The sequence below is a fragment of the Metopolophium dirhodum genome, chromosome 1 (assembly GCF_019925205.1).
Source record: "Metopolophium dirhodum isolate CAU chromosome 1, ASM1992520v1, whole genome shotgun sequence".
Lineage (NCBI taxonomy): Eukaryota > Metazoa > Arthropoda > Insecta > Hemiptera > Aphididae > Metopolophium > Metopolophium dirhodum.
In genome coordinates this window covers 19980129-19992256 of record NC_083560.1, presented here as the reverse complement: position 1 = coordinate 19992256, position 12128 = coordinate 19980129, and the positions used below count along the sequence as shown (strand labels likewise).

The window sequence follows — 12128 nt, the reverse complement described above, 5'->3', positions numbered from 1 at the left end:
AAATATTAAGATATCGTCTTCTCAAATTAATTATTTTAACATATTATTTTAAATACGGCTGTCGTACATCTTATTATAAGTTTTTAATACACATAGTTATTAAATTTATATTAAAACAACAATTTAATTAACTAAACATTTTATGCAAAAACCAATTAGGTACCTACTATTGAGATTTAAGATTCACATACCAAATTGGTATCTTACACTCTTTCACAATAATATTTATAATATTTTGGGTTTTTTTACAAATTAAAATTGAAACTTTAAGGTACCTATCATTTAACAATATTACCAACAAAACAACAATAAATTAAATGTTTTCAACCATCTATGCTTTTGGTTTTAGAAAAAATTAATTTTGTTTTAATTATTAATATAATCATATAAAGTGTGTTAAAATGTGTATAATAAGTTTTCAATTACCTATTGATTATTGTAGATTTATAACTTATATCTCGCTTATCTAATTTCAGTAATAGGGGATGTGAGCCTCATGGCTCTATGAGTCATTTACGGTTATAATTACACCCTACATTTTAGACAAGGGTTTAAGTTGGGGAGGGGGCGCCAGTGAACTCGGGGCTCCTACCTCTGATGGCATGGCGATTACAAATCATCTCCTTCAACAAATTAGGATTAACGTTGTACAGGGATAAATGTAGGATGAGTATGTTTACGCAATCATTGTTTATATATTAAAAATAAATTAGCCATTATACCTACCTAAATAAAATTATATATGGAACTCTTAAAACCATATGAAGACATTATACCCCCCCCCCCCCCCCCCCAGAATTTTTACAACTTTAAGCCCTGGTTATAGAGATCTATTTGTTAATTTTAGTTTTATTTGTTTTAAGCGTCACGTATGGAGGTTATAATATTTATATCAAATGTAACCTAAAGTTTATGTTTTATATAAGGACCGAAGTATAGATTTCATTATAAATAATAATCATTATATAAGAATAAAATAAGAATAAAAAATGTTAATTACGCAAAGGTAATGCACTTTACAGGGATCTGTGCAACAATCAGATTATTCTACTAAAACAATTTCATGAAATATTTTTAAATAACAAAAAAAATACGTACCCATTTAAAATTTTTTAATACAAATATTTTGCTATATCCAACCTATAATAAGATCAACTTCATATATTTTATAAACTATACGCTGAAGTCGTATACATAAACATGATGTCAACGATTGCGTAGGTATTTCGTCTGATTATATTATGCGTATTATTAATACATGAAGAGTTATAACTACTTATATGCCTACCTATTAACGACTTAATGTCGTCAAATACCAATACGTCAAAGTAGGTATGTGTGTTTAGGACCTAAAATAACACCTACATATACCTTAAAAATATGCATTTATATATGATTAGGTAATCCGTTGATATTCACCATTATAGACATTATAGATATACCTAAGATAATATATTATTTTACTTCTATTAACCCGATGGTTACGTGTTCAAAAATAAATGTAAAATATTGTTTGTTACTTTTCCAGATAAGATAAGATGAGCGTCAATAGTTACAAGCAATTTTTTAATCGAAATTCTAATTAGACCTACATATTTAAAACCGATTATGGTTATAAATGTGTACCTATTACATTTTTCTTGGACTTTAAATTTAATTAGGAATGTAGGTACTATATTATAAGTTATTTTATAGTTACTATATTATAGAAATGATTTATAATCTAAAATAATTTATTTTTCACATTTTCGTGAATTCTACGTATTTTGTCAATATTTGAACTGTATTAAATTTTCAAGCTTTTTTACCCAACAAATAAAATTGAATTGGCAATTCTAGAAAAAAGAAGCTAAAAATAATTGAAAACTGAAAGCATCCGTTAACATCTCAAAACGAGTCAAAATTTTTCAAAGTTTTACGATGTATAGGAAATGAAAATATAAACATTTAATGAAATTTGTGTGTATCTAGAGTTATTCGTTTTTAAATTACAATAAATAAGAAAATCCGCACATGAGAAATCGAGTGAATATCCAATGTTGTAAAAACATGAACTTAAAACACTCATAAAAATTTAATTTGACTTTCTTATGGAATATTTTTTTCGATAAAGTTAGACAAACTTATAAGGAATCTTGTATTTTGTTTTAAAATATTAGACTTAAAAAGAAAAATACACAGGAATTTCTAACTCAAAATAATTTGCATATTTACTTGATTTTTACGTATGTTGTCAAGATTTGAACTTTAAATGCTTATAAAAAAAATTGTGACTATGGATTTCTAATATTTTTAAATGTCATTGTAACAATATATTGGGAGCCTTGCATTTAAATTTCAAGCTTTTTTACCCAACAAATAACATTTTATTGACATTCGTGGAAAAAAAAAATAATAAAATTGGAAATTGAAAATGTCCGTAAACAGTTCAAAACAAATTGTCAAAAACCGATTTTGCGTAAAAATTCCGATTTTTCTTCAAATTATTGTTATGTTGTTTTTTTCGACGTTTTAGCAAACTATTGGGAATTTTAAATTTTTACCTCCCAATGCACCAACTAGATTCACTTTCCTATCCAACAAGATGCTGTTATAGAAAATCGAAGCAGTTTTACTGCCCCAAACAGTGATGACAGACACAAAAAAAAAGGTGGATCAGTGGATGTCGCTCTGCTGTACAGTAGGTTACAAGTGGGTCACTGTAATGGATGGTGTTAAATTTGAATTCAATGATATATTATCATTGTATAAGAAAATCGATTCTGAGCGAAAACGGTCAGTCAGCCTATGATATTACCAAGTATATTTGATGATATTATTGTGAATAAAGTAATTTATATATAACCTATTTACTTGGAGTCTTGTTTATAATTTTCAATCCTTAGCTATAAAAGTTGAACATTTTATAAATTTTTAACTACAAAATAATTAATAAATTATAAATCTGATAAATTTTGTCAAAATTTGAACTTTAAATGCTTATAAAAAAAAATTGTGCCTATGTATTTTTAATATTTTTCAACTGCTATTAGAACAATACATCAGGAGCCTTATATTAAATTTTCACGCTTTTTTACTCAACAGATAAAATTTTATTGATATTTATAGAAAAAAAAACTAAAAATATTGAAAACTGACAATGTCCGTAAACAGCTCAAAAAGAGTCAAAATATTTTATAAATTTTATGGCATATAGAAAATGCTAATATAAACATTCAGTGAAATTTTCAAGTATCTACAGTCATTCGTTTTTTAATTATAATAAAATAAGAAAATTGTTACATGAGAAATCGAGTGAATATCAAATGTTGTAAAAATATAAATTTCAGACGCTCATAAAAATTTAATTTAAGTTTCTTGTAGACATTTTTTTTTTTTGATAAAGGTAAACAAACTTATGAGTAATCTTATATTACATTTGCATATCTTAGATTTAAAAAGAAAAATTTTTATGAATTCTCAACTCAAAATAATTTGCTAATTTTTGTGATTTTTCCGTATTTTGTTAAAATTTGAACTTTAAATGCTTATAAATAAAAACTGTGACTAAGGATTTTTAATTTTTTTCATCTGCCTTTGAAACAATAACCCAGGAGCCATCTATTAAATTTTCAAGCTTTTTTACTCAACAGATAAAATTTTATTGATATTTATAGAAAAAAAAACTAAAAAAATTGAAAACTGACAATGTCCGTAAACAGCTCAAAAAGAGTCAAAATATTTGGAAAATTTTCGGGTGTATAGAAAATGCTTATATAAACATTTAGTCAAAATTTCATGTCCCTACGGTCATTTGTTTTAGAGTTACACCAAAAACCAAAATCGATTTTCTCGAAAACAGATTTTGCGTTTTCTTTAATTTTTCTTTTGTTTTTCACGTCGCTTGTGAAAACTACGGGGAACTTTTACTTTTGACTCCCCAAAGTACCAACTAGATTCACTTTCCTATCAGAAAAGTTACTATTGAAGAAAATCCAAACACTTTTACTGTCCCAAGGTGATAACAGACATAAAAATAAAAAAAAAAACACACATCATTGTAAAATCAATACATTTATCGCTTCGCTCAGAATCTAAAACACACATTGCAAAATCAATACATTCATCGCTCCGCTTAGAATCTATAAAATAAATGAATCTTTATAACGTTTTAGAAATTATTTAGTATTTACTATATACAGAATTGATAATTTAAATTTTAACAAGTTTTTGGCTTGAATATACCTATTACCTACCCAATTTATGGATTTATAGCATCGTAGTTATCGACTTATCTTCAATGATCGTCAGTGCCAAATGCCTGCAAAATTGCACAATTATTTATTTTACTATTGGTATTATAGAGATTATATCAATATAATAAATAATAATAATAATAATAATAAGAGCCCCCTTTTATGACAATTTCAAGCAGGACGAATAATAAATATTACGTCTATAGACATTGATATTGTCACTTATGGCGTCCTCGAGATATACATCGGTGAATTCCACCGCAACCCCCGCCGTGACAGTCGCCGACTTACACGCACACGTAGCAGGCCACCACCATTTCACGCATATATAGCTGTCGTTACTACCCCCGTACAGTAAGGGTGCAGTAAAAATGTCTTTGTTAAACATGTAATGTGTTATTGTGTGAGGGTGAACGAGGCGACAACATTCTATAACACATGCACGCGCATGCACATGTCTTCGATTACACTGCCACACTGGACACGTACGGAAATGTGTTTGTACTTACGCGAGTATAATCGAAATATACCAAATAATGCCAAGCTGACGAAAATGATCACACTACTTCTGGTGGTCCGATTTTAGTTTTGAAAAAAGATTTCAATTCGTTACCTTCCATTCTATGTTTATTTGAAGATACTACAAAACACGGAAAAAATTCAAATCAGTAGGTATTCAAAATTAAAATTTGACTACTGGAAGTGTGTTTATTTTCACCGGCTTAGAGGTCTATGAAAAATATGAGCCATCTTAATGATTAATATATTATTATTATTTTGGCTGTCTCAAAACAGGCGGTGTATAAGGCGTATGTTACACTGGCTTAGATTGAAAATAATATGGTTCTATCTAATATGTTCAAAATATTTTGACACTTGTTGAGCTATTTACAAGCATATATACAATTTTCCAGTTTTATTAGTTTTTTTAAAAATTAATGTCGATAAAAAAATGTTTGCTCGGTCGAAAAACTTATTAATTTAATATAAGGTTCATCGTAAGTGGTTTTCAGTGGTAATTTCAAATTTTTTTTGATAGAAAGAGGATACTATTATTTACATCGTACTTCAATTTTTGATTTCATTATAAAATAAGTTTGTATGTATTGGTTTTATTCAAGATAAACTCAAACGTGTGTTCACGAAATACTGGTTACACGGGTACCCCTTCTTTACTAATGGTATTACTCTACACGTCTCAGTGGAGTGGGAAGGCGCCAGCCTACAGCTATTTAACAACGGGAGTACGGGACAGAGACACAGTGTAACAGTCGCCAGTCACACTATTATTTCACAGTAGGTACACGCTCGGCTGATATTGTCATAATTCAAAAATCTAAATCGCTACCACTCACGTGCATATTATACATATCGTCATAATTCAAAAAGTTAAACCGATAACACTCTCACGTGCGTATTATACACATTGTAATTCGCAAAACCGTTGTTATCTCGTTTTGATATTTGCATTTCGAAAAGGTACGTAACGTTTTTCATCGCCTATTATAAACCAATGGATCTTCGCGGGAAACATTATTTCGGTTCCGTATATAAAATTTCCTATATTGACCTATATTCTGCAATTAACAAAATATGATAACTGACAACATTATTTTCATTATAATATATTATATTTTGTCATACATAGGTATACCTAGGTTAAATAGTGTTGTTTATTAGTACATTTAAAATAAAAAGTTTCATACCTAATATTGTAATAATATAATCGTCATTTTAAGTTTAATAATAATAAAAAGGTAGACAAGTGGGGGAACAGCTCGGCTTTAGGTAGGTACTGTTGTACAGGTGTTGTGTGGGTCACTGAAATGGATGGTTTTAATTTAAATTTAATGATATAAAATCGTTTTACATACGAGAAACGATTCCGAGCAAAACGCGGTCTGTCGGCCTATAGGTAAAATAATATTTTTTAATTACAAAAAAATGACTAAATACGTAATTATTCTACGTTATAAATAATTTGATAGTTATTCTACGTAAATATCTGATTTCGTCCGAATTTTAACTTAAAAAATAATGTGTTTATATCATTTTTAGATTATTTGGTTACAGTATGAACTATTTAATAAGAGACTCCTTGTTAAAAATTGCAATTCTTAGCTTTGAAAATTAAAAACTGTATACATTTTTAACTGTACAAAATAATCTGCAAATTTTCGAGATTTTGATGAATGTTGTCAAAATTTAAACTTTAAATACTTTTAAAAAAAATGTGCCCTTATAAAAATCAAATTTACTTGCGCTCATAATTAGGTCAAAAAGAGTTAAAATATTATGGTGTATAGAAAATGCTAATATATATATTTAGTGAAAATGTCATGTATAGTCTATCGTTAATGTTTTAGTGTTACCAAAGATCAAAATCAGTTTTGTCAAAACCTGATTTTGCGTAAAAATTTCTGTTTTTCTTAATTATTTTTCCTGACGTTCTTGAAAACTACTTTTTCAATTTTCGGAATTCTCAAAGTTGACCTCATAATTTTTCACCAATAATATTAAGACAGGTATTAATTTTCTTTTAAACACATTAAAAAAATGATCGTCAGATTATTCAGATGGATCATATTTTGATGATTCGTTTTGTCAATATTATCATATTTTATTTATAGCAGAAAATGGGCCAATACATCCAATTTTAAATTATATGGGTCTTAAAATTGTTTCGTACAAAGTTCCATTCTATATTATAAAACGATGTTTCATTGGTCGTATTTAGAAACCACTACCATGATTGGGTATAATTAATTTTAATAATAATTATCATGCAGGTATAAGATGGAACAGTTACTCGACGAAATTCCAAACAGTGTGCCAGAAGAGTCCATATTAAACTCTTTATTTGAGGAATATTTCAATCACAAGCATTTTAAGAGCAAGTGTCAGAGAAATGCGATAGTCAAGATATTGAAAAGTAAATACCAATAATATATATTTTAATACAAAATATAAAGCATCTGTTCCACTAGATTTCAGTTGTATATTTAATTTTCGGCATGTATGTTAGGAAGGTACCTATGATTTAGGATAGCTCGTTCACCCGAAAAAACTCCGAATAGAGCAATAAAATTATGAACAATACAGGATATGTGAGCCGCAGGTAACCACTAGTTCTAGGATGGCACACGAAAAAATTTTGAGTGCACGCTATAAATTAAAATATTTATATTATATATATAATATTTTATTTTTATTTTCAATGTTAGTAATTTTTCAATATCGTTGGCGTCTTTCAGAAAAGGTTAAAAAAAATTAAAATTCGATTACGAATTATTTTTTTCTTACAATATTTCTTATGACATTTTTCATAATATTACCTAATGGCAATCTCGAATAAAAGGTAATTTTTGGCACGTAGCGTCGAAATAATTTGCCATCCCAGCACTAATAAATATACTTTTCACACTGTAAATGGCAAGCAGTGTTGTGCATTATAAAGATGAAAATGTTTATCTTTTTATCTTATCAAGATAAATAAAACAGTTATCTGATTATTTGCAGATGATTAAATAACATTGTTATTAATTTCACTTGATTTTTCACGGTTTTCTATAATTGTTAATACTTAATATAAATAATTTAGTTTATGTATGAAGCTATCAATTTCTTCAGATTTTTCATCTTTACACCCTTTGAGGACTTCCTGCGTCTTCACTCGGACCTTATTCGCGTTCTCCGCTAAATTTACAGGCCGCGCGCGGCCGTCCTTTGTTCCCGGCGGGCCTGCCGCGGAGGAGATAACGTGCAAACCGAGTGCCGCCGTCGCGCGTGTTTATCGATAATTTTTTAGAAAAGTCGAGTTTTACTATATACAGGCATATACAGGCACTAAATACATGCATCGAAAAGTTCGATTTTTTTTTATTGATATATTTTTTCTTTTTTGATTCAATAAACTGCGTTATTATTATATAATATTCGACTGCCTTTTGTCCTTTTGCCTACTCGGTCACGCCGTGGCATCCTTGTATTGGTATTTATATATTTGATTTGGCATAAATATACACGATATAGCCACTGTATCGGTCTGTAGGTAGGTAAATGTATATAATATTATAATAAATAAACGTATAAATATTAATTATATAATAAAATACCCTAGCTCGAGTCGAGTCGACTATACTATAGGTATGTTTAATCGTACAGTCTAACCTACATATTGTATACTATATGACTTAAAGAGGATCTATTTATTTATTAATATGTATTATATAGTAGCTGTAGCGGTATTTGTATGCTACATTAAATTATTAATTACCAAAATAAGAAAGTGGCTATTTGATTACCTACCTCAACCAGTCAACTCACCTGACAACTGTAATATTATATTGATATGTATGTATTTATCGGTTCATATATCATAGGTAGGTATATACAATATGTTTTTTTGATTTGTGTAGTACCTATATCGTTTGCATTGAGTGTAGTTATATACTACGGCGAACGTCATTCGAGGTGACTGACCTGCTAGACACCCAAACAAATTCGTTGGCTATATGATTTGCATGGACGCCCGAAACTTTTAAAATTTTCTTTCACGTAATTTATTACTTATTTTTGCTTTTTTGGTGACAGTAATGAACGCTGTCCGCGATCCGACGCAGTCGGATTGCATATCTTATAACCGTCGCACATTGTCCGTTATCCGACGAAGTCGGATTGCCTACCGGGATAGCTGAGGTGACTGACCCGCTAGACACTAAAAAAATCACGGCGGCTATATGATTTTTTTTTACGGAATTTCGAATTTTCGGTGGCACATCCCGGGGTACCACGTCGAACTGCGGTGGTCCTAACCTTATCACCAGACCTCCTTATCACACACCAACCGGCTCGAGACCGATGACCAGACCAAAAGACCACTGCAGCTTCCGACATCGGTTAAAACTCTTCGCCAAGTCGGGGGGTTTGGGGGTCTCCCCCAGCGACGCTCGGACAGCTAGTAAATTATATAAGCTATAAAATTCTAAATATGTGTAGCTATAGTGTACATTATAATTTAGTTTACAAAACCTATAACCTGTACAATAATCTGTTTTTTTATCTAGATAAAAAGGAGGTTATCTTATCTTTCATCCATATATTTTTTTAGTTTAATTTTCTGTTACCTACCTTATCTAGAAAGTTAAAATACTAGACAACTAAAAGCGTTTTGAAAATGCATAAAAACGTAGAAATTAAAATTTCCTCACGTTATAACTTCAAAACTTCTTGAGGTATAACTTCAAAACTCAGTTCGGTCAACAAATTCTGATTGCACCATCGTTCTTAACTCGTTGATATATGTAAAATTTAAAAAATAAAACTATAAAAAAAAGCGGGTAAGTAGATGTCGATCTGCTGTACTTACAGTAGGTTACAAGTGGGTCACTGTAATAGATGGTATTAAATTTAAATTCATTGATATAATATCATAGGATACGAAAGACGATTCTGAATGGAGGCTGTTTGTCAGTCTAGAATATTTTATATTATACTTATATTGCTATTACTTATTATTAATACGGTAGCCGGTAATTTAAATAAATATTATACAATCACAAAAAGATAATATATTATATCTTGAAATCAAAGCACTCCTTCTGTTAGAAATTTGGTATACAGGATAAAAAAAAAATAAAAGAAATAAGCACCATTGTAAAACTACTAGCTTCCTCGCTCCGCTCAGAATCTAAAATTGAAAATTTCCGTAAACAACAAAAAACAAGTCAAAATATTTTGAAGTGATATTTTCTCAAGTGTAGGAATTTATGAAATAAACATAGTGAATACATTTCAAGGGTCTACGGTGATTCGTTTACGAAGAACAACAAAATTAGAAAATCGCTACATGATAAATCCAGTGAATATCTAATGTTTTAAAAATTTAAGCTTCAAACGCTTATAAAAATTTAATTTTGCTTTCCGGAAGCTTTCCAATATATTCTTTTGAATACTACTGGGAATTTTAACTTTCACAATGCACCAACTAGATTCACTTTTCCATCGAACAATATACTGAATTGAAAATCGAAGCATTATTTCGACTACTTATCGTGTACATAGACACTAAAAATAATAAAACACACATCATTGTAAATCCAATACATTCATCGCTCCGTTCGGAATTTAAAATTGCAAAAAAAAAGTGTGTCCGGTGTAATAACAAAGTTCCTAATCTGGACCACGGTCCACGAATAGTTATGAAATCAATTTTGGTATTTTGGTACTTCAATAAATCTCTGTACTCTGCAATAGCCAATATGAAATAACTAGGTAACAAGATGTTTGAGATTCCAAGATATATTTTTACCTATGTAAAAAATGTAACAGATTTATCTGAACATTTTAGGAAAGAAATCTTATAATAACGATTATCAGAAAAATAATTCAGAGCAATATTTACCTAAAGTTTCAGATTGCATTCAATCAATTAGGTAATTAAATTTGGACACTTAAACATGGGCCACTATACCAACGGAAATATCCACATTGCGTTTGACACTTTATGTAGGTACTTTAATTAAAATGTATAATGTGGCAATAAAAAAAGGTTCATGATGTAGCATACAGAAAAAAAACTGGTTAGGGTTCCATATTGACCGCATAGTTCAGACTATTAATAATAATAATAAATAAATATGTTATACCTTATAACCAATTATTGGTCCGCTTACCGTTCTGTTCCCTTTACGTTTATGTATTCTTGATAGATAGGTACTTACATATTAATCATGTGCGTGCAGTGGCGTAGCCAGGAGGGGTCTTAGTGGGCTTTAGCCACCCACCCACCCCCCCCCCACCGCAAGTGTTGGTCTTAGAATTTTATCAATATTAATAAAAAAAAATAAAAAGACATATTGTATTTGTATACTGTCCCCCCTCCCCACCATACAAAATTCCTGGCTACGCCACTGCAGTGTGCGTGTGTAATATGCGTAGTACCCATAATAATTTAAATATTTATTACAATATTGTGTATCAAAGGAGAATCCGACGTGATTGTTTCGTTGCCAAAGGGACATGGAAGGACTACATGCTTTCAACTTCCTATAGTATTATGCCCGAAAAAGGTCTCCATAGTTGTTGTTTGTCTATCGTCACGGATTGAAGTAATGGCATTTACTTTTGATAAAAACAAATCACATGATAAAAACATTTTTAAAAAGTTGTTATTTTCGTAGGAGCAAATAACCCGTTTGGATTGTAGACATGTTTACGCAGAAGTCATTCATGCTGGGACGTCTTTGGAAGAATATGAAGATATAAAAAGCACTATAAATGAATTATCCACTATAAGGAGTACTCTAAATAGTATACTCTATGTGACACCCGATGTAGTCTCTACTGTTAACTTCGTCGTCAGTATATTGAATATCATATAATGTCAAATCATCTATGGTTTCCATTAACATTTTATTTTGTATTTGTATCATTATTTACAGGACTTATTGGACCATTTAAATGACATTAATAGTTTAGGGTATATAGCCGTTGACTTATCGTACTGTGAAAATGACTGGTTAAGAGGCCTAACTAAGGAGCGTTACGCTTTAGGTTTACTCAGAAACAAATTCATCGATACATCTTGGGTTGTCACAACCGAAAAAAACCTGTTCTGAAGTAAATATTAAAAGAACAACCATAGGTTTTAAGAATTTTAAATAATTTATTTTGTTTTATGATTAGTTTGTCAATAACATCAAATCTACACTGCGTCTTAGAACTCGAAGGGATGATATCCCCAGGGATGCTATACCTTGGTTTTCTTTGGATATTGAAGGTGATGATGTACCGATTGACCGACAAATGTAGTTACGATGTTGATAAGGACAAGAAATGATGAATGAAGTATAATTGTTGAGAATAAAATAAAATTTAAAATTTAAACACAAT

General features: G+C 29.8%; 1 protein-coding gene across 1 annotated transcript; it reads left to right on the top strand.

Annotated features, from left to right (window-relative positions):
- Positions 1-5553: 5553 nt before the first annotated feature.
- LOC132933503 (ATP-dependent DNA helicase Q5-like) lies at positions 5554-12025 on the top strand. Its single transcript, XM_060999771.1, has 6 exons — positions 5554-5714; positions 7025-7167; positions 11220-11344; positions 11417-11593; positions 11678-11855; positions 11922-12025. The coding sequence occupies exons 2-5, from the start codon at positions 7032-7034 to the stop codon at positions 11852-11854; spliced, it is 615 nt and encodes a 204-aa protein (XP_060855754.1). The 5' UTR covers positions 5554-5714; positions 7025-7031; the 3' UTR covers position 11855; positions 11922-12025.
- Positions 12026-12128: the final 103 nt, after the last annotated feature.

What these genes read in the sequence shown, in the direction of transcription:
- LOC132933503 (XM_060999771.1), top strand. Translation starts at nt 7,032, where the DNA reads ATGGAACAGTTACTCGACGAAATTCCAAACAGTGTGCCAGAAGAGTCC. An exon ending in GATAGTCAAGATATTGAAAA is followed by an intron (nt 7,168 to 11,219) that starts GTAAATACCAAT and finishes TGTGTATCAAAG; the next exon opens with GAGAATCCGACGTGATTGTT. An exon ending in GTCTATCGTCACGGATTGAA is followed by an intron (nt 11,345 to 11,416) that starts GTAATGGCATTT and finishes TTATTTTCGTAG; the next exon opens with GAGCAAATAACCCGTTTGGA.